General features: G+C 39.1%; 1 protein-coding gene across 1 annotated transcript in view; it reads left to right on the top strand.

Moving 5' to 3' along the window:
- Nucleotides 1–23820, top strand: part of GDA (guanine deaminase) — a 106040-nt gene that overhangs the window by 25709 nt on the left and 56511 nt on the right. The window contains exon 2 of the mRNA XM_004600110.2: nucleotides 22547–22635. Within this exon, the coding sequence (XP_004600167.1) occupies nucleotides 22547–22635 (89 nt within the window). The remainder of the gene's footprint in view (nucleotides 1–22546; nucleotides 22636–23820) is intronic.

Consider the following 23820-nt stretch of genomic DNA (forward strand, 5'->3'; position numbering starts at 1 on the left):
ATCATTCTTTGGAGCATGTTGCTTTGATCGACTTATGGGTGTCACTCCAAGAGATCTAGACTGTTGAAAGAAGTTGGTCTCAATCTCCACCCAGTTCTAGCCCTTATCTTTGCTTAGCAGACAGTTCAGTAAAATAGTTGTACTTAGGGAAAGAGAGTGAGAGATAAGAGAGTAACTATACCCTTTAAAGAAAGGACTTACACATTCTGATTTAAGATGCAGAACCCCAGAATGGATTGTGCCTACCTGATTTGGGAAGCTGATTTGATAGGTTTTATTGATCTCCACACTGGAGATACTCAGAGGTTACTCCTGGCTTTGCATTCAGGAATTACTCCTGGTGGTGTCAGGGAATCATATGGAGTACTAGTGATCGAACCTGGGTCAGTCGTGTGTAAGGCAAATGCCCTACCTACTGTACTATTGCTCTAGCCCCAATTTGATAAGTTTTATTTTGTTCCTAAGAAGGCTTAGCTTGGGCTGAGAGTTGTTGCAAGTGAGTTGTCAAGGACTTTTAGGCTTGGGGATTTCTTTGGTCACTGCAGTCCTGTCAGGGTACATAATTCCTGTCCATTAGTGATCCCCAGGCAGCCTCTGGTTTTTGCCTTGTGCTGGCAGCATGGTGCACCTTTTAACGTTATAGTTTCTCCAGGCATTTTAAAAAAATTTTAATTTAATCTCTGTGAGATAGTCCTTTACAAAGTTGTTCAGGATTAGATTTCAGTCATACAGTGTTTCAACACCCATCCCTCCACCAATGTCCATTTCCCAGAACCAATGTCCCCAGTTTCCTCCCTATCACCCTCCACTTCCCCCACACCCCAATTAATTTTACCAGACCAAATTCAGGGCACTGATAGGTTCCCACTCTTCCTGCAAGTGCTAGGAAAATGTGTATGTCCTTGTCTTTTCCACTCTCTAGGGTCCTCTCCCTTGTATCCTGGTTCTTAGTTACTCCCAGAAATAGCCAACCTTTCACTTTAGTGTTCACTTCACCTTTTTACTTGTTTTAAGTTGTCCTGTCCCTCCTAGTAAAGACATTGTGTTTATATTGGGAGCCCACCCTGGTAATCTGGAATTGTCTGCCCATATGCATATCGAAATGTAGACATATCTGCAAACTTTCTTTTGCATATCTCCTGAATTTGGGATTTGGACTGTGCTACAATTTACTATTATTCAGACCACCTCATTGCTTTTAGCAGCGGATGGTAACTGCAGCCTAAAGGACGCCTTATTCAGAATGAAGTAAGATCAAACAGGTTGCTAGAACTGAGGGTAAAACCATGCATAAGGTGCTCCGGTTCAAGTCTCCAACACCATAGGATACCATCCTCCTAGTGGGTGGAGTAAATTCCAACTTTATATAACCTTTTTAGTCCTGTCTCTTTTTATCTTTTTATCTGCCTCTTTATTATTGCTTTGCTGTCTTTACTCACTTTATTAGATCCATAAATTAACAAAAAACTCCAAGATTTTTGCAAAGACCCTTCTCAGCCATCTTCTCTTCCCTAGACATGTTGGCCTATCACACTGCGTCCACTTTTACCTCTGCAAGGAGAATGCAATTTCTGCTTCCAGAGCCAGCCATTCTTGAGCTTTAGTCCACACCTGCTATTGAATAGCACACTCTCCCTCCCTCTCTCTCTCTCTCTCTCTCTCTCTCTCTCTCTCTCTCTCTCTCTTTTTCCTCTCTCTCTTTCTGCAAGTATGGTGTACTTTTCTGCAAGTACATCTTGCAGAAATGTGAACCTCACATTTCTCTTCTGTGGCTCCAAAATACCTCCTTTAGCTTTTATAGTTCTTTCCTTTTGTCTTGATTTTCACTCAAAGGCTTACTGTTAATATACTTGTTATGTATATTGGACTGGAGCAATAGGGCAGCAGGTAGGGTGTTTGCCTTGCACATGGTCAACTCGGGTTTGATTCCTCCGTCCCTCTCAGAGAGCCTGGCAAGCTACCGAGAGTATCCCGCCCACACAGCAGAGCCTGACAAGCTACCCATTGTGTATTTGACATGCCAAAAACAGTAGCAACAAGTCTCACAATGGAGTCGTTACTGGTGCCTGCTCGAGCAAATCCATAAACAAGGGGACAACAGTGCTACAGTGCTATGTATATTGTATAATTGTATATATTGTTATAAGTGTTATATGTATTAAAATATTGTATCTGTATTATATATAGCTGTTATAAGTATTATATCTATCAATTATTCCTTGCAGATCCAGTGAAGTACAGCAAATTATGTGAATCCTTCCCTAACTTCTGTTTTTCTTCTCTCTCTACTTTCCTCTGAACTGACCTTTGTGTCCACATTGACAAATCTTTCATATAGTTTAAGGATTTAACACAGAGTTCTAAGAGATATTTGTTACTACTAAACTTTCCTCCCAACTTATCATTCAATCATGGCTTTATAGTATGAGTGTAAGTAAAAAATGGACCTTTACATCCTTGTGGATTTGCCATATTAATGATACAGACATACATATATAAAATGATAATTATGAGTATATTTGAAATTACAACTGTAGTTAAACAATTGCTCAAATTTATATAATGTCTTTGATGTATCTAACATCATCCTAGTACATCTTGAATGACTTATTTAATCTATATTACATTCTCATAATTATGTTCTGTCCTTCACATGTGAAAAAATAGGCATAGAAGTATTTAAGTAACTTGTCCAAATTTATATAACCAGAAATAACTGAAGTCAGACAGCCTGGTTTCAGATTTTATACATTTAAGTAAATTTTGCTTTTTTGTGAGGAGAGGTGTGGGTTTTGGAGCCACATCTGATAATACTCAGGAGTTAATCATGGCTCTACACTCAGAAATAAACCTTGACAATGCTCAGGGGCCCATATGGGATGCCAGGGAGAGAACTCTGCTGGACTATGTGCATGCAAGGTAAACACCCCCAAATGTTGTGTTTTTAATAGGAAAGGGTGCCTGATGCTTTGAGAATCATTAATTTGGGATAGAAAGTATGAACAAGAATGGGGGTGGGGAATTTGAGCTATTCAGGAAAGAATTCCTAAGGACAGCTAAATTGAAATAGGAAAAGATGAGTTGGGTCACTTGGGCAAGTGGAAAGTAAAGGTGTTCCATGAAGAGTAAAGATCCTGTGTGAAGGCCCAGTTGTGGGAATAATAGTATGTCTGTTGAGTCTGGAATGGGATCACTTTGGAGGAGCAGAGAGAGCAAGGAGAAGGGCATGTGAAGACATGGCACAGTTTGAAATGGGAAAGCTGAAGGATAGGTTGGTACCATAGCCCCAAAGATCTTATGACCACAGGAAGTTCCCATAGGATGAAGTTTTTCCTTGATAGTAATGTTTTTCTTGATGTTACAGAAATCTGACCAAGAAACAAATCGGCACTTGGTGAGGTTAGCAGGAGGGCCCCAGTTTATTTACGCATAAGAACTTGAACTGGTGGTTGCCAAGAAGGATCCATCCTCAAATACAGTTCACAAAGAGCTTTTATACTCTTGTTTCAGGCTATGCTGCCTTTAGGGGAAACATTTTCCATTTAACATACACAATAATTGCTAATATATATAATTGGTACATGATTAATACAATTTACTTTGTTTTACGTTCCAAACAGACATATTTCTGTGACCTTGTTCCAGTTCAACTGACCTGATCAGACTTGCTCCCTTTGTGACTTACGACACATTCACCTTTGGCCAGCCCAGCTCCTAGAACAGGTCATTCAGAGGTTCTGGCTCTAATTTTACCATTTCACTAAATACAGTGGTAAGTCCATTGGGATTTTGAGAGGACAGAGAGAGAGAGAGACAGACAGACAGACAGAGACAGACAGACAGACAGACAGAGAGATAGAGCGACAGAGGAGAATTGTAAGAATCAATCAAGACTTGAAAAGGAACTGCTGGACACACTATTTTGGACATGTTGACTTTCTAGTACCTTGTGAAATTGTGAAATAAAAGGTAGCAAGGAACTGAGATATCAAGGAAAATGTTAGTTACATGGATTTGGAGGTTTTTTTTTTTTTTTTTTTAACCAAATCTAGGCTGGGTTTCCTAGTTTGAATGAGCAGTGAAATAAATAGCTTCTTTGTGGAAGGCGTGGAAGGCCCCAGCCCATGTTATTTTTATATTTTGCACATTTGAATGTGGGGCGATTTGATAATATGCCAGAATGGGAGAAATTAAATTTAAATATGTCTTTCTATTTTTTACAATAGTATACCATTGAATAACTTTATTCTTCAGTGATTGGAAATAACCTTCAAAACTTATGTTTTGAACCCATTAAAATGAAACTCAACTCAGGAGGAAGGTACAGTGGATAAGTGCTTGCCGTGCGTGCAGACGCATGGGTTTGATCTCCAGCATCCCATATGGTCCCCTGTGCCCCACCAGGAGTGATCCTTGAGTGTGGAGCCAGGCGTAATCCCTGAGCACTGCCTGGTATGGCACAAAAAACAAAAAACACAAGAAAAGGAAACTCGGAAAAATTAAAAGTAGTATGAGCAGTTTCTTCTTCCTTTTTTTTTTTTTGGTTTGCATCACACCCAACTGTGCTCAGGACTTACTCCTGTCTCTGTGCTCACTGCTCAGTAGACCATAAGGAGTGTCTGGTCAGCTGAGTGCAAGACTGGCACTTTCTATCCTATCTGTCCTCCTGTCCTTCTGATGTCAGTGGGCCCCCATTGGGTGACTTATGTGATGCAGGGAGGAGAGAGACTGCCACTTTCTCCCAATCCACTCTGCCACCCTGAGACCCAGCTGGGAAGACTAGGACTGATAAAGTCTGTGATGAGCCCCTGCTCAGCATGGGCCAGAGCCTCACCAGCTGTGAGTTCACACCTGAGGTCTGCTTGGTCTTCTTGGCACGGGAGTTGATCACCGCCGCTTGATTTCTCGGGGAGCTAGGGACTCAAGTTGGGATGAGGAATTGCTCTTTGCAGAAAAGGAAATATTAGTCCTAGATCTTATCCAGGGTTATCAGGTTCTTCTAAGAGTCTTGCCTTGCAGAAAATAATTTTAGTAGTATATTTGGATGTTTTTAAAGGGGAGGAGGGAGGAGTTGAGGAGAGAGAGAGAGAGAGAGAGAGAGAGAGAGAGAGAGAGAGAGAGAGAGAGAGAACACCCTCAAGAGAGAATGCGGGCTTCTCCAGGGGTGGAGAGAGCTCCTACACACACCCCAGCATTAGATAGGAATGTACAATCTCAAGAGGGGAGATGTGCTCTGGTGCCACATGTACTCAGCCATGTGGACACAGGCAGCACATGGTCTCAGGCAGCTTATTCACACCCTCTCTTTATCAGGGTAGCTTTTATAGGGTTTTTTCCACCCCCATAGTGGGGTTTTCTAGCTAGGTAAGAGTCCATTGTAAGGGTTGTTGCTAAGTGGGTAGAGTTGGGAATGGTCTTCTTTGAAACTCCTTTTCTTATTTATTTCTTTTGGTTTTGGGGTCACACCTGACGATGCTCAGGGGTGACTCCTGATTCTGCGCCCAGGAATTACTCTTATCAGTGCTTGGGGACCATATGGGATGCTGGGGATCAAACCCAGCTCAGCTGCATGCAAGGCAGATGCTCTACCCACTGTACTATTGCTCCCGCCCGAAACTCCTTTACTCGACCTTAGCTCCTGATGGATCTTCTCTTGGAGGATGGATTCAGTCTTCTCTGGTCTGTGATAGCTGAGAGTTAATTGGATTAAAGGAATGAAAGGCCCTTTCTGTGGGAGGGATACAGTCTCTTAGGGTCTGCTGCTAGATAAGATCTTATCAGGTCTTGCTTTCTGTATCCACAAGGGGGCTCAGACTCAGGACTGGTGACTATTACTTCCCAGAAATTTATTCCCATGATGTAGGGGGCCCCTTTCCTAATCTATCTGCCTACATCATTCTCTGCAGTGCCAGAACCATCTTCTTCAAGACTGCAATGTATCTCAGTGTTCAGATAATAAGAGATCATATTACCACTGCAAACAACATGACAAAGGAACCCAAAGCATTAGAATTTATGATCTGTTCCCATCTCTGTGGGTCAGGGATGCAGGAAGAGTTTGGCAGAGTGGCTTGGGCCCAGGACCTCTAGGTCTTTAGTAAGTCCAACTGTTGTCAGGACTGTCGTCCATCTGAAGGCTCAACTGAGGCCGAAGGATCCAAAGTCTAGTTCAGGTTCCATGTACATTGACTCTCAGCTCGACTTAGAGTTCCTTGTTTCTCCCCACCAAGGTGAGCTCCAGGGTTTCTTAAGCATCCTCAGAGCGTGGCTGGAGGTTTCCCTCAGACTAGCTATCCAGTACCAAAAGGATGGTGTTCAGGGGACCATAACAGGGTGCTGAGGATTGAATTAGAGTCAGCTGCATGTGAGGATAGGGCCTTACTCACTGTACTATATCTCCAATCCCGTAAACATATTTTAGGACCCCCCCCCACCTTGAGGTCTGGAATCTGAGAGGTGGATGGGCCTGTCCTCCCCTTTCTCATCCTATATAGGAATTCACTTGTACCACAATATTCTTGTGTCATTCAGCTTCTGCTTGGCACTTCCAAGGGGTTCACTGTGACACTGTGTGTACTTGGTGCTCCTGGCTTGGCATAAGGCCTTTTGGCACTATGAAGGTTCACTACAGGGTGAGTCAGTGGTGTCCCTTTCTATGTTGTTTGAATTGTTAGAAGCTTTTTCTATTCATAAAATTGCAATTGCCAAATATTCTCCTGGTGAAGCTAGTTTTAAAGCTCTACAGCGACACTTTCATGTGAAGATTTTTCTGTGATTTGCAGCAATCGTAGACATCTTAACTTCCTTACCCTTGAGCCCAAACACTATAGGTTACATTTAGATGTTCTTCTCATGGGGCTGGAGCTGTAGTACAGGGGTTAGGGCACTTGCCTTGCATGTGACTGGCCTGAGTTTCATCCCTGAATGCAGAGCCAGTATTTTGTTGTTGTTGTTGCTTATTTATTTATTTATTTATTTATTTATTTATTTATTTATTTATTTATTTATCTTGGAAAGTAGAACATTTTATTGGAAATTGGAAGAGAAAGGAAAGGGAAAAATAGAAAGAAGTAGAAAGAGAAAAGAAAGGAAAGTTCTTCCCCAGGTAGGAAGGAACTTAGTATAATATAGGACTAAGTTCTCTTGTGATTGTTTACGTACATGATTTTCAGAGGTTGGCAAGATAGTAGTGTGTTAAGGTGTGTCCCTGTGTGCAATTAATCTTTGTTCAATCTGTGGATCCACCCTTGGGCATCTCTGAAGGTCTCCACACACTGCCAGGTGATTCTGGATGCCCTGAACACTGCCAGGATGGAAAATTTATGATTCATGTACAAACCAATAGACTCCCTGTGCAGATTAAATAATATATTCCTATAAATTAATTAAAAAGCAAAACACATAAGAATTTTGTATTCTATTATCTTTATCATTAACCTTTCCATATATATGTTAATTTGTCTCTTTTTAAAAAATTTTTATTAGTGAATCACCATGAGGTACAGTTACAAACTTATGAACTTTCATGTTTTCATTTCGTTTACATACTCCACCAGTGCCCATTCTCCTCCACCAATGTTCCCAGTATCCCTCCCCCCACCCCCACCCCAACACTCACCACCCCACCCTGTCTCTGCAGCAGGGCATTCCATTTTGTTCTCTCTCCTGTGGGATGTTGTAGTTTGCAATAGAGGTATTGAGTGTCCATCATGCTTGGGCAGATCCAGTATTAAGCCAGTATTAAGCCCTGAACACAGCTGAGTGTGACCGCCTGAACCAAAAAACAAACAAAAAACTTAGTGAGTAGTAGTTTAAATAGTACTTGCATCTTGCTTCTCATTATATACTGCATAATGTGGAGTCTTGAAAATTGTCATTCTGCTTTATAAATCTGGATCATTTTTTAATATCACTATCATGGAGTCCTCATTGTGTTAAAATATTTTCTAAGAGTTACTTTCCATGCTTTTTTCCTAGTATCACTTCTGAGTGAACTTCAGCAGTTATTTTCATTTAAATTGATAAATTCACCCCTGCTAATTTTCAGCTGTAAATCTGGAAATTCTAGCTCAAACGACAGCATTGCCTATATGCCTGTGTTCAGCGGTGGTTGCAATAGTTCCCTTTATGTTATATTAAAATTTGGTATCATTTTTTAAAATTTTGGGGTCACACCCTGCGATGCACAGAGGTTACTCCTGGCTTTGCACCCAGGAATTACTCCTGGCAGTGCTAAGGAGACCACATGGGGTGCTGGAAATCTAACCCGGGTCAGCCAGTGCAAGGCAAACGCCCTACCCACTGTGCTATTGCTCTAGCGCCTCAAATTTCATTTCTTTGGGTTGTTACCTTTTTTTTAAACCTTTATCATGTTAATTGGTGCATTTTTTCTTTTTTTATTGTACCTTTTGTAAAATGACTTTTGAGTTTATTGATAAGCAGGCAGCAGCTACATGGTTTGTAATTTCTATGTGAATGGAGCACCCAATGCTCAGAGTCTCATCACTAGACTTTTTGTTGTTGTGGCTGTTGTTGTTTTGCATTTTTGGTCACACCTGGCAAAGGTCAGGGATTATTCCTTGCTCTGCACTCAGGCATTGCAACTGGTGGTGCTCAGGTGGGCCATATTATATGCTGAGGACTGAACGTGGGTCAGCTATATGCAAGGCAAATATCCTCCCTGCTCTATTATTGCTCTGGCCTCTCATCACCAGACTTTGGAAGAACTTCTGTGATCTGTCCCTTCACATGATGCTCATTTATTATGTACATAGTGATTTGCGAGTTGGAGAGTTAGAAATCAACTTTGGCCCAAGTAGATAAAGAAAATATGGTGCATACACAATGGAATACTACTCAGACATAAGAAAAGATGAAGTCATTCCATTTTCTGGTACATGGATGGATCTAGAGAGTATCATGCTGAGTAATGTTAGATAAGAACAGATATAGAACAATCTCTCTTATATGTGGATATAAAAAACATAATAATGGAATAACAAATGCCCAAAGAGAATCCAAAGATAATAGAAACAAAGAGCATGATAACTGATCCTTAGCAGGAAGCTTGCTACTGCAGTGGGATGGGCAGCGGGGTTGAGGGGTGAACACTATGACAGTGGTGGAGGGGAAAAAATTTCCAGCCTGTCATGAAGGCAGGCTGGACAGCGAGAGGAAAACTGGGGACACTCATGAAGGGAAGTGGACACTAGTGAAATGATTAGTGTTGGAACATTGTATACCTGAAACTAAATTATAAGTTTGCAACTTTTTATTCATAGTGATTCAAAAATTAAAAATTAAAAACAATTTTTAAAAGAAACCAAGTTTGAATTTATTTTTTGGGGAGCCCACACCCAGGGATACTCAGGGCTTACTCCTGACTCTGTGCTCAGGGGACAATCTTGGCATCTCCAGGAGATCAGATGTGGCACCAGGATTGGCTATGTGCAAGACTAGTGCCTTTTCCACTGCATTCTCTTTCCAGTTCCCCAATTTTTATTTTAATAGTCATATTGGGCTTAAGGTGCTTGCCTTGCACATGCCACCTTTGCTTCAAATCCTTGCACTGACTCACTCCCAAGCACTTCTGGGAGCACAGTGTGAGGAGTGACCACAAAAGTAATAAAATTAGTCTTTTTCAAAAAAGGAATTTTGAGCCAGTAAAAGAGAACAGAGGGTAAGGTACTTGTCTTGCACAAGATTGACCTGGATTTGATCCCTGGCACCACATATGGTCCCAGGAGTACCACCAGGAGTGATCCCTGAAGACGGAGCCTGGAGTAAACCCTGGGCACTGCTGGGTTTGGCCACCTCCCCCATTCAAATAAAAGTGATTTATAATTAATGCATTAGGGAGTGATAGCAGAGCAGGTAGGGTGTTTTCCTTGCATGTGGCTGACCTGGGTTCGATTCCTCAGGCCCTCTCAGAGAGCCTGGCAAGCTACCAAGAATATCTCGCCCACACGGCAGAGCCTGGCAAGCTACCTGTGGTATATTCGATATGACAAAAACAGTAGCAACGTCTCAATGGAGACATTACTGGTGCCTGCTCAAGCAATCAAAGAAAAGTGGGACGACAGTGCTACAGTGCTTTAGGGGCAATGAATTTGAACCAGATTGTGGAGAATTTTTTAAAAATTCATGGTGTTTCAAAAATATGCAATGACTTTTATTTTGACAAACTTGATCTTAATTATGGACAACTATTCCACAATGTATATCTTAAACTCAAGATCCTTTCTTTTTCTTTTTGGGTCACACCTGGCAATGCACAGGGGTTACTCCTGGCAGTGCTCAGGGGACCATATGGAATGCTGGGAATCGAACGTGGGTCGGCTTCGTGCAAGGCAAACACCCTACCCACTGTGCTATTGCTCCAGCTCCTCAAGATCCTTTCTTTCATCAAGTCTCATATATCTTTTTTTAAAGAGTTATAAAATACTTTATTAAATTTACAAAACTACATGAAGAAAACCAATAAGGCTTTACTAAATGACATGAAAACCACTTAAGGGACTGAAGTGATAGCACAGAGGGTAGGGCGTTTGCCTTGCATGCGACCAACCTGGGTTCAATTCCCAGCATCCCATATGGTCCCCCAGCACCGCCAGGAGTAATTCCTGAGTGTAGATCCAGGAGTAACCCCTGTGCATCACTGGGTGTGACCCTAAAAGAAAAAAAAATTTTAAAAAAACACTTAAGTAAATGGTGAAGATGGCATATTTGTAAGGAAAAACTTCAGTATTTTGGAATGCTGATCCTTTCTAATTTACTGTAATTTCTACCAAAATTACATATTTTATGATTTGTTCTCTGGTGAAAGTACAGGGGTAGGTAGTCTAGGTATGGCAGCTTTGTTTTTTTTTTGTTTTGGGCCATACGCGGTGGTGCTCAGGTCTCACTTTTGGCACTGCACTCAAGAATCAGTACTGGTGGGCTTGAGGCACCGTATGTGGTAGTGATTGAATCTTGGCAGCTGAATGTAAGGTAAGCACCCTTCCTGCTGTACTATTCCTGTGACCCTGGTTCGAAATTCTTTAATTCTAACTTAAAACAGATAATTGAGAAATTATTTTTGAATAGAATAGTGAGAAGTAACTTGTAATACCTCAACCATTATTATAATATGATATGATATGATATGGTATGATATGATATGATATGATATGATAATGGAGTAAGAATAATGATTCAGTGATAAGGAATGACAGACTAATCAAGAACTAGCTATGAACTATTGGTTTTCTATTGGGAAAACAGAAAGATCTCATTACCATACATCATCAAAAATCAGTTCCAATGAGATTTAAATTTAAAAATATCTAGAGATGTGGGAAATTTTAAATATCATTGTCTTGCACATTTGTCGTTCTCTTTCTTTTATTTATCTATTATTTTATATAATAGTACCAGTATTATTGTTTGTACTTGCATCTAGTTTTTTTTTCTAAAATATCAAATTTTGCTTCTATTCCTGTTAAGTTTCATCTTGTTAGTCTTAGCCTGTGGCTCTTTCTAAAAAGAACATACTTGATTGTACCATTTAGAGAACAGTCTGTCCCTTCCTGATCATTATCCTTTTCACATCTAGCCCATTAAGAACTCAGCTGGGACAGAGAGCAGTAATATGCCTGGAGCTCTCTCTACTCAACTTCTCTCATCTTATTAATCAGTCCTCTGAGTGGGAATATTCAATTCAGTCAGATATGCATGTTTCCAGCTGTGCTGAGATCCAGCCTGCATTTTTCAAGCTTTTCCACTAAAGTTAACTTAGAGGAGCCATCAGATACCTTTCTGAAATCTAAGCTCACCATATCAAGGGTTGCCTCTTGAAATAGCATTATGATTGCTGTGTCAGAAATTAACACCACCAATAATACCTAATTTGTGGAAGATGTTTATAGTTCATGGAGTATTTTATATCTCCTTTAAAATACTTTCTTATGGTTTTAAATGATGTTGATTGCACTGAAAGGGGATAGCACATTTGTGGATTTTTTCAAATTTGAGTTACAGATGCCTTTTTAAGGCAATGAATTTACACAAATATAGGAAGTGTATGGTGTTAACTGATTTTTAAAACTTCTTTACCCATCTTCTAAGTTTTACTTCTAGTTTTTACAATTTAGGAGAATTGTGAGTTACACCCACTGTTCTTAAAACTTTTTAATGCTATGTCTTAAATACCAGAATTTGCTGCTGAAATAAAAAATAGAATGAAAATATCAAAGTGCACTTTTATCAAAATGTAAACAATGACTTTCGAGCCCTATCATAGAAGAAATTAAGATATGTGTCTCATTCAGATGTGCCTTTTTTTTTTTGGCAGACTATGATGTATTTAGCTAATGAGTTGCCTATTGTTTTGGAAAACAAAGTTAATATGCCATGTATGTACAGTTTTGTTTATATTGTATATTTAAAGATTATGCTAATAACCTATATAATTTTAAGTGACTCGAGGCCTACAATACAGACTGCTACTTAACTAATTCATAAATTCTGAAGAAAAGTCTCATGGCAGAGGATCAACTACCTTGCCTTCAAAATCTAGTTATTTTCTCTCTAAATCTAGTATTAACTAAAATTTCAGAATCTTTTTATAGATTGGTAATATTTAAACCAGCAAATACTTAAAGCTTTATAACTTTTTAATCAGAGAAGTAAGTAAAACTTTTATTTGCCATTTGTACTCCAAAGTGATGAAAAACGTGTTTTCTTGACTATGTGGTAGCAGCAGTTAAGTAGCCAAAAAGCCACATTGTTTATTTACTGGTCTGTGGCCTTTTACTGTGCTTTGTATCAGAGTTCTTAACAAGATTAATAAATCATGCCAGTCTTAATTTTTAAAGGATATTTTAAAAAATATATAAAAATATACTTTCTATGATTGGTAATGTTTTCCATTGTATATTTTTTGCCCACTTTCATATCCCACTTCCTGTATGGTGATGCATGGATTTGCTTAGACTAATAACAAAGCACCCACACTAGGTATTATCTGCAACAATAAAATTTATTTCCAGTTCTGGAGAAACTGAGAGTTAGAGATTAGGTGCAGAGAGAGCTAGTTCTTTAACAAGGTCCCAAAGGAAGAATGTGCTGGGGGCCTGACTAATGATGTTTCTGCATATATAAACTCCCCATGCATGTCTCTGAGTCCAAATTGCTCTTATTCATAAGCACATCGGTCATATTATATTAGAGTCACACTTACTGGTTTCATTATAACTTGATTATATCTGTGAATATCCTATCTGTAAATGAAGTAATATCCTGAGGTACTAAAAGCTTAGAAATTTAACATGTGAATTTGGAGGAGCCTCAGTTCAACTTATCATAGCTTTCCCAAAGCATATTATATGTATTTTAAAGAATGACCCAAACAGGGATGATTAGATAGTATTTTCAGGTAAGATGTTTTCCTTGCACAAAGCCAAGCTGGATTTGTTTCCCAACCCCTAAACCTGAGCACTGCCAGGAGGGGTTCCCTCAGTACGCAACCCTGAGCACAGCCACCTGTGGTCCAAAAACAATCAAAAAATGAGGGAGAGATGGTAGCAGCTAAATTATCCCAGAAAGACCCTGCAGCCACCAGGTCAAGATCTCTGCATCAGTGCTCCATCCACCCACATCCAGCTCTTGCCACTGCCATAGAAATGGCCCAGCTTCAAGAGTGATCTCAGAGAAGCCAGAGGGATACCTGCACTTGAACAACTCAGTTGCAAAGCCCCTGAAGTTAATGGGCACATATGCAACTGCATAACACCTGCAAACTTCACAGAGCTCCCAGCCCAGGGGAAACAAGAAAATTAGATGGCAAAATTGAGCAGAAGCCCACTGAGCTCAGTGAGTGAAAACAATAGCACAGAAGGTCAACTCTCACCTAACAACTCAGTACTCAGACCATGGCTTCAGCAACACCATTAACTAGGTATATGTTTTAATAAGCAATATAAAGTAAATTAATTAGTGCCTACTAAGGGAGCAGGCTTAGGGGGTGAGTGTGAAGCTAAGGGAATTGGTGGAGGGAAGGGCACATTGGTGGTGGAACTGGTGTTGGAATATTGAATAGCTGAGACAACAACCATTGTTGACAACTCTGTCAACAATACAGAGACAACTGTATTGTCAACAGCTTTGTAAATGACAGTGTTTAAATAAAATAATAATAAAAAATCAAAAAGATCAGAATTTAAGGCACTTGACATGTAGCCAACCTTGATTTGATCCCTTGCACTGCAAATGGTTCTCTGAGCATCACCAAAAGTAAATCTTGAGCACCATTTGGTGTGGGTCACATCCCTGTGCCCTCGCCCTTATATATACAGCCAAACAGTAAGTCTTGCCAGCCAGCACCTTTATGCTTGATTGCATTTTTTCTATCAATAGCTATGTGCTGATTCAAATATACTGAGATAAACTTGAGATTAGTTGATATCATCTTTCACTTTGCAAAAGAATGTGTGACCCTTTTCCTAAAATCATTTTCATTTGACCATTTGTGGAATTTTCATTCTGAAGATGTCTTTCATGAGGTAATGAAAGAAATTAGTTGTCTCTTGAATGGATTCAAATGTAATACTCAGCTTTGTCTTAATATTTGTGGTAATTTTTAAAAAATAATTTGATTTTTAAATGATTTTTTATTTGATTCAGTGGTGAATTTGATCCATCTAAGTAATATCCTTATTCTATAAATTGGTAAGGCATCAAAGTGTTCTGATTTTTTTTTGAAGTAAATAGATTTTATTTAGAGGTTTCTGAGGGAAGGAGGAAGAGATAAGTGGGAGAGAGAATAATGAAATAACACGCTCATGAGAGAATGCGGGCTTCTCCAAGGGTGGAGGAAGCCCCTACACAAAACCGAGCTTTAGACACAAAGGTATGAAAGCATGAAAGTACACATCTCAAGAGGGGAGATGTGGGCGACACATGTGCTTGGGTGACACATGTGCTCAGCCACGAGGGCGCAAACAGCACATGGGCTCAGGCAGCATATGCGCCAAAGTGTTCTGATTTTTAAAGATGATTTGTATACCAACAGCCTTTAGGAACTATCAGGGATATATAAAAGTTACTTAGCACATTACTGACATCTTTTTTAGGGGGGTGTGGGATGTTAGGCTACACCTGGCAGTGTTTAGAGGTAACTCCTGGATCTGCCCTCAGGAATCACTTCTGGAAGTGCTTAGGAGACCATATGGGATCCTTGGATTTCTGCATTTGGGTGGTGTCTCAATCTTCTCAATTTCGAGAAGCACAGGATTTGGGATTTGCATGTTGAAGATGTTGGAATATAGATCCAAATATTTTAGGCCTAACATTGGTTTGTCATTTCGCTCTTGCCACAAGGAGCTTAGGTTTATCGGGTCACACCCATAAAGGTGCTCCCGAGTCAATCCCATTCTTTTGTTTATCTGTAACCACTTCTCTGTGCTCTCTTCCCAAACCAGTTAATCAGCTTTTTCCCCTAATTAGACTCTGTTAATTTGTAAGGTCAGATCTTTTTAGGACATTGAGCGTGTACTGTAAGTTAATACTGCCTTTTTCCTCTCCTTGTATCTTTTGAATAGTTTGCTTTAAAGCAATGTCCTTTTCATATGGACAAAGGAAGACAGCTGTTAATATGCTTTTATAACTTGGGATTTAGTTGGCTTCAAATATTATTCACTCCCAACTTAAGCGTTTCTCAACTTAAGCCTTTCTCAACTTAAGCCTCAGTTGTCCTTAGTTCCTAGTACCCCAAAAGCAGGGTCCCGAGGAGGGACTGAAGGGACCCAGGGCAAGCTGTGAGCATCCATATGGGCCAGACCAAAGCACCACGATTCTTAACTATAAGTTAAGAGCTTGATCATGGACAAATGCTATCATGATCCAAAAAGCAACGACGAGATTAGGACTCTGCTAGGAATAGGAAAGACTAATCTGGCCTGAGCACTGTAGTCTGAGATTGAGATGACCCCAGGAAAGCAATTCTATAAGATTAATGCATCTTTTACTGTGTCCATACAAAATGATTAATATTATGAATACTTATATGTTAGTTGGACGAGGAGAGGAGAAAAACACCCATGGGATTCTGCCCTTGGGTGGGTCATCCTGCTGAAAGAGAATCTGTCCTAGAAGCAGCATCCCCTGAGGGAAAGAACTACCCCTATTGATTGTGACCACACCTATGTGTAAACCCCAACCCCTCATGCTTGGGGATTTAACTAGGCTGTAAGAATGGGCTGGGGGATCCAGATCCAGATCCAGATCCAGAGCGAGAAGGAGAATGAAGTAACACCGGGGAGGAAGAAGCAGGAGGAGAATCAGAGGAAAACGGAGATGGGAATGGAATAAACTGCAACTGAGACCAACCAGCCTGGCCCTTGTTCCTTCCTTTGCCTGCCTATCGCCATCAACCTCCCCGGGATGGGGGAAGCGGCATGAGACTACCGAATTCGGGCGGTAGGATAGACAGAGCACTGCTGGCCCTTTTTGTTATTACACAGAAGGGATGTGCCCTGAGCTACTCCAGGGCTGGGCAATGCCTTCTTAAGTTTTGTTATTTCCTAAAAGTACTTTATTTGGGGACTGGAGTGATAGCACAGCAGGTAGGGTGGGTAGGGCATTTGCCTTGCACTCGGCCAACCTGAGTTTGATTCCTCCATCCCTCTCAGAGAGCCCGGCAAGCTACCAAGAGTATCCCGCCCACACGGCAGAGCCTGGCAAGCTACCTGTGGCATATTCGATATGCTAAAAACAGTAACAACAAGTCTTACAATAGAGATGTTACTGGCGCCTGCTCGAGCAAATCCAATGAGCAACAGGAGGACAGTTCTACAGTGCAGTGCTACTTATCTACCTGCAACACAATGACATTTGTTTATTTTGATTTTTCTCGTTTTATGTATATTTTTGGTTTTTCATTTGTGGTGCTTGGGATTAAACCCAAGTCTGTGCTTGCAAGGCAAGTGCCCTATCTACTGTACTTTCACTCCAGCCCCTAAACATTCCTTAATATTCCTCTTAATATTTGTTTGCCCATTATTTTCATGGCTAGATTTAAGTTATGGATGGGGGGGAGTAAGTAATATAACAGAGGTGATTTTGTTCTTGTTATCACATCATATTAGGAGTCTGTGATGTTTATCCCATGACTTGATGTTCACTTGGTTAGTTTACATTTATCAGGTCCCTCCAATGCAATGTTATTGTTTTTTTTCTCTCTAAGTTAAAATTTGTGAAGTATTTGTGAGACAATACTTCAAATGCTATAAATAATCATGCCTTCACTCCTGTGCTATCTGTATTTCAGATTTATCCTGTGCTTGTTGGGGTATAGTTTAATGTACATATATAACATGAACATATACTTGTATGTATGTATATATCTATATCTCCATATATATCAGTATATGTTGTATGTTTATTTTGTATATGTTAAACATTAAAATCCATGAATGACACTAGTATTTCTAATTCAAATCTAATATCAGAGTTTGGTTTTACTCACCTCCCCTTTTCATACTTATAGTTGCCTTTAATGAAGCCAGACTTTCATTAATCACAATAAATTTACATTCCTGTGTGATTTCTACCCCTTGACCCTGGTGACTGTCTCCTCACCAACCAGCCTTCCTGACTTTTTCTTCACCTCAGTTCCCTGGCTCTATTAGACTCCTATTTATGACCATCACCCTCGACCCAGTGGTCCCCAAATTCCCGGCCCCAATATGCCTACTGGTCTAAAATTCAAAAGAAGCTTTTAAAAAAGTCACCAAAACAGTTTATAATGGAAAAAGAAAGGGAAGGTCTATTTTATTTATTTTGGTATGGAAGACTACTAAAAATATACAACATGGCCTTGAATAGGCTTCAGTCTGGAGAGTGGCTCTGGTTGAAGTCTAGATTCACCACCTCCCAGCTCTAGAATCTTATGCAGGTACTTTAAACTCTGTGCCTCTCTTTTCTCAGCTCTAAAATGGGCTAGTAGTTGTGCCTGTCTCCTAGGGTTATTCTGAGCATTATTTAAATGAGTTAATTCATATAAAATTTTTAAGCTGTATATCTGAAATACAGTAAGTATGTTTAAATGTTGTTATTAGATATCCTATAATTTTAAAATGTACTGCTTAAATTTTTTAGTAAAAAGTCATTAAATGCCAGTGAATCATAATGATGCCTTTTGAAAAGATCAAAAGAGGTACTGGATACTTTTTTTTTCTATCAAAAATTTTTTCTTCAGACAAATAGAGATTTTTTCCACTTTTTAAAAAATTGAATCACCATGAGATACACAGTTATAAAGTTATTTATAATTGGGTTTCAGTCATAGGCTATTCCAACGCCCATTCCTTCACCAGTGTACATTTCTCACCTCCAATGTCTCCAATTTCCCTCCTGTTCATTCCCTCAGCCTGCCTCTTTAGAAGATACTTTTCTTCTCTCTCTCTCTGTCTTTTTTTTTTTCTTATTTTCCTTCTAGGCACTGTGGTTTGCAATTCTGTTACTGAAATGGTATCATGATGTCACTTTATTTCCTTTTGACACTCAGTTCTTGTACAAAGTGATCATTCTAACTGTCATTGTCATAGTAGTCTCTTCTCTGTCTTAGCTGCACTTCATCACCAAGTACCCCCCTCCCGCCCACTCCTCCCCACCCCATCCTGCACACACACACTCACATATGTGGCAAGATTTCTACCATGGACCAGTCTTTCTGGCCTCATTTCTATTGTCAAAAAATGGAGTTTTTAAGGCAACCGGGATATACACTTTTCAAAGAATGTTATATCAGGTCCTATAGTTAAAGAAAACAAATTAAAAGTTACTACTAGTTGAAAACCAATCTTAAATTAAAAATAGCTTATTGGAAATAGTAGTGTAAGTCACTAAGATAGTTTTTAAATCAGCTGACTGCCTGATTTTATGTGGCCAGAAAGTCAGTATAGTTTGTATGGTTTTAAATATTGGGCACAAAATAATATTTTATGATAAGCTAAAATTATATAAACTACAAACTTGATTTTTCTATAAAATTTAATTGGAACTGTGTTTGTGTATTGTCTATAACTGCTTTTCCTCTATAATAGCAGAATTCAAGAGTACAGAAGAGATTATTATGATAAAGAAAACCTAAAATATTTATTATATGGCCATTTATACAAAGTTTCCAATTGTGGGCTTATGCCATTAACAAACAGTAAGAATGGTTTAGAAGAATCTGGAAAGATAACTCAAGTGCATTAGATTCTCCTACCTTATCCTGGGTTGCTGGAAAATCAGTGCATCTGGTCTACTTTTTCATCTATGAAATTGGAGTATCAGATGGAAACAGTGAAGCCTGTCAAGCTATCTTTTGGTGCTCTTATAACATAAATTTGTTCAGTTCTGCCTTCACAGCCTCATGGTTGTTTTTTACTTTTTTTGGGGGGAGGGTCAAACCTGCACAGGGGTCACTCCTGGCTTTGCATTCAGGAATTACTCCTGGTGGTGTTCAGGGGACCATATGGGATGCTGGGAATTGAACCCAGGTAGCCGAGTGCAAGACAAACACCCTACCCACTGTGTTATCGCCCCAGCCTCCATGGTTGCTTTTTAAAAGCAATCGTACTTCATTTTCTCTTCCATTAATCTGTATGCTATGAATAGAAGTAATGTCAATTTCCATCTCTATCCAAAAGCTTCAGAAATCTTGCGATATTTTATCTGAAGTATAATTTACAAAATGAGATTTTACAAAATCCATTCAGTACCTGAGTGGCTTTTGTGTAGTGTACTGTGATATATATATTTCCTTGTTTTTCAGTGATTGTACAAAGTCCCCAATAGCAGATTACTCTGCTCCATAGCAACAAGCCTCTTGCCCAAATTTGCCATCTGGTGTTTGAAGCCTCTATCTTGTGAAGATTTTTATTTTTTTTTCATTAGCCGACAGTCATTACTCATCTGATTTTGGTTTTAATATTCCTGACATTCTCATTATTGCTCATCCTAAACTGTCACCGTTTCAAGTAAAAGAACACTTAGAGTTGTTTCCTTAATAGATCTGATATCCTCATCTGGAAAACAAAGGGGCTGGAGAAGGTTCCTATTCATCTACCAATTTTCTTTCCCTGGTATTCTAGGTCCATGAAACCTTTAATGTTGCATGAAAATGGATTCTTTCCTGAATGCACATTTTGCTCTTCCTTGTCTTTTACTTATGTAAAATCTGTTTTTATAAAGAAAGTATAATGCTGTCCTGTACTTAAAAAAAAACAATACAATGTATTAAACATCTAGCAAGTTCCAAGATTGCTAGCTTCATTCCCCAAATGATCATATTTTCTCTTCTCAATAGTCCTGTGAAGTATGTGGTTACTCTCAGCTTCATGCTGGGGAAATCAGTCATGGAGATTGAGACCCATCCAGGGTTTCCTAGCTGTTTTCATGGACCCCCAGACTTCACAAGCCCATGAGATCACTCTATTAATGTGCCATAAGAAAAATTATACAGGTACTAGAAAACTAGTCTTTATATCAAAACCATGGACCGGGCTAAGATTCAAACGTTGGGCAATTATTACATGCAATTACATTCAGTGTTAAATTATCTCATAATACGAGGTAACATTTCTATTCCACTTCTATGTACTCTAGACTTGGATTTCCATAACAGGCAAACAAAATCTCTTATCTACCTGCAATAAAGTGTACTTCCTATAAACAATTGTTTTTAGTAAAATATTAACAACAGAAGATGTCGGTGAGGAAGAAAATGAGCACTCTATTTTCAAGTTTACAGTTTCTCTCATTGTTAACTCCTTTCTGTTAAATTTAGAGAATTTTAAATTCAGACACTATATTCTCAGTTCTAAAATTTGCATTTGACTATCTAAAAATTGATCTTATAGCTCTATTATTTTTTTAAATGATTCTTCAGGGAATCTATTTTATTTTGCTGAGTTTTAGTAGTTTGTAGTTTCCAAGGAATAGCGCATTTTGTAATTTAAAAATTAATTTTAAGTTTTCTATTTATTTTTTTCTGCTTAAATAAGGCTCCTTATGCTCTTCATTTTCTAAATTCTTTTTAAAAAAAAATTTTTTTTTTGCTTTTTTTGGGTCACACCCGGCGATGCACTGAGGTTATTCCTGGCTTTGCATTTAGGAATTACTCCTGGCAGTGCTCGGGGAACCATATGGGATGCTGGGAATTGAACCTGGGTCGGCCCATGCAAAACAAACACCTTACCCGCTGCACTATTGCTCCAGCCCCCATTTTCTAAATTCTTGAGGTGAAAACATGATTATTTGAGAATGTTTCTTTAAAAAAAAACACATTTCTTTACTAATATGTATTTCTTTCTAAAACATTGTTAAAAATCTTTTTTCTCCTCTTCTCTTATTTTCTTCTGTTTATTCTGTTCTGTGCTTTTCTATTCTTTTTCAAATTAATGTTTTTGTGCTTTTGGGATAGATGCCAAGAAGTTGAATCACTAGGTCATGTAGAAGCTCTATTATTAGTTGTTATTGTTATTGTTTTTAATAAAGTCTGCATATTGTTTAAATACTGAACCAAGTGAAATTCTCACTAAAAGTGAAAGAGTTACTATAGAGTTTCAGAAATGAAGAATATTTATGCATTTTTACTTTTCTTTTTTTAAATTTATTTTTTTTTATTAGTGAATCACTGTGGAATACTATGCAGTATCTTTCAATGTAGGTCTTTCTCTTTCTGACTCATTTCACTTACCATGATACTTTCCATGTTAATCCACTTGTATGCAAAGTTCACGACTTCATCCTTTCTAATAGTTGCGTAGTATTCCATTGTGTAGATGTACCAAAGTTTCTTTAACCAGTCATCTGTTCTTGGGTACTTGGGTTTTTCCAGGTTCTGGCTATTGTAAACAGTGCTGAAATGAACATACAAGTGTAGGTGTCATTTCAACTATACTTTTTTGCCTCTCTGCGATATATTCCCAGAAGTGGTATTGCTGGGTCAAAGAAGAGCTCAATTTCTAATTTTTTGAGGAGCATCCATATTATTTTCTAAAAGGGCCAAACCAGTCGGCATTCCCACCAGCAGTGTAGGAGGGTCTCTTTCTCCCCACATCCACATCAACACAGGTTGCTTTTGTTCTTATGGATGTGTGCCAGTCTCTGTGGTGTGAGGTGGTATCTCATAGTTGTTTTGATCTGCATCTCCCTGATGATTAGTGATGAAGAGCATTTTTTCATGTGCCTTTTGCCTTTTGTATTTCTTCCTTGAGAAAGTTTCTGTTCATTTCTTTACCCTATTTTCTGATGGGGTTGGATGTTTTTTTCTTATAGAGTTCAACCAGTGCCTTATATATCCTTGATATCAACTCCTTATCAGCATTTTTACTTTTCTTCTTTGGATCAACAAAGGCAAACCTTGTATTTCTCCCTTTAAACTTGATCCCATTTAGTACCAGATGCCTTTTAAAATTGATTAAATTTGTGGTATAGTTTCTTTAAAAGATTTAGATATTTAGTAAAAGCAAATTACAATAACTCATTAATGTTTTATTCTTTTCTCTTTGTTTTAAAGATAGTGTTTTTAGAAGAATCATCCCAACAAGAAAGGCTGGCCAAAGAATGGTCCTTCAAGCCATGTGAGATAAGAGAATTGAGCCACCAGTAAGTAATAGTTTTCTTTCATATTTCTGGGCATCATGAACTAGTCTCCAATGGTAAGAACCTCACTTGAGAAACAGAGACATTTTTTCCCCCTTTTTGGTCACACCTGGTAATGCTCAGGGTTTACTCCTGCTTTGCACTCAGGAATTACTACAGACAGTGCTTGGGGGATCATATGGGATGCTGGGAATAGAACCTAGGTTGGCCACATGCAAGACAAATGTGCTACCCTCTATATTATTGCTCCAGCCCCGAGAAACAGAGACTTTTATTTAATGTTTTTTAGGCTTTTAAGGGAAATACAAGGTACATAGAAAAGGAAACTGAAGGAATGTTTGAGAACAAGAGACTTCTGTCTCTCCCTAATTTCTTAAACAACTAAGCATTTGTTTTCTATATGTAGGACTTGGATATGGAGGTGAAAATGATCTATCAAGTACTTGCTTTCATGGGGTTTATAGCCTACAGAAATACATAATGTGAACAATTACAGAGATAATTAATCAGAGCATTGATAGTTGTACTTTCTGTTAAGGAAGTGAAGCATTAAGAGGCAGTCTGCTGGAGGAGAGTGCAGGGGCATTTGGGAGCACCAACTGACATCATGGTTTTAGAATTGTCTCCAAAAGCATGTCTGAGCGATGATTTTATGTTCTACCAAGCTACTGTCAACACATTCTTAAGTGTACAAAAATGTGTTTGTTTCCTGTGATTGATCCTCTCTCTTCATAGTCTAATTGATTTCTTCTATAATATGGAAATGCTTTTTACAAATTTTTTATTATGATACTGGGATTTGCAATACAATTTATATAATCTCCGGGCAGCTAGGGTGGCCCTGATGACTGTCCCCCTCGCTGCCCAGGTTGGGTGGTCTCAGGACGCTCGCCCAGCCAGGGCGGCACGTGCCATGGGGAAGATGGAGGAGGAAATGAGGGCAAAGCCAGTTGATTTATCAGTTGCCATTTATTCCATTCTCCCCATGCGCCTATTCCAGTCTCTCTGAGCCCCCCATTCTAGTCTCACACTGCCTCTTATTCCTGGCTTCTCCTGTCTCTCCAGCTCATCTCCCGTGCTCCATCTTGCTCCCCTGCCCTCTGTTTTCTCTCCTCCAACTCTCTTGTCACTTCCCAACTCACCTATTCATGCCTAGCACTCTGGCACAACACTATACCCAGTCCATTA

This window comes from Sorex araneus, chromosome 1, assembly GCF_027595985.1.
Source record: "Sorex araneus isolate mSorAra2 chromosome 1, mSorAra2.pri, whole genome shotgun sequence".
Classification (NCBI taxonomy): domain Eukaryota; kingdom Metazoa; phylum Chordata; class Mammalia; order Eulipotyphla; family Soricidae; genus Sorex; species Sorex araneus.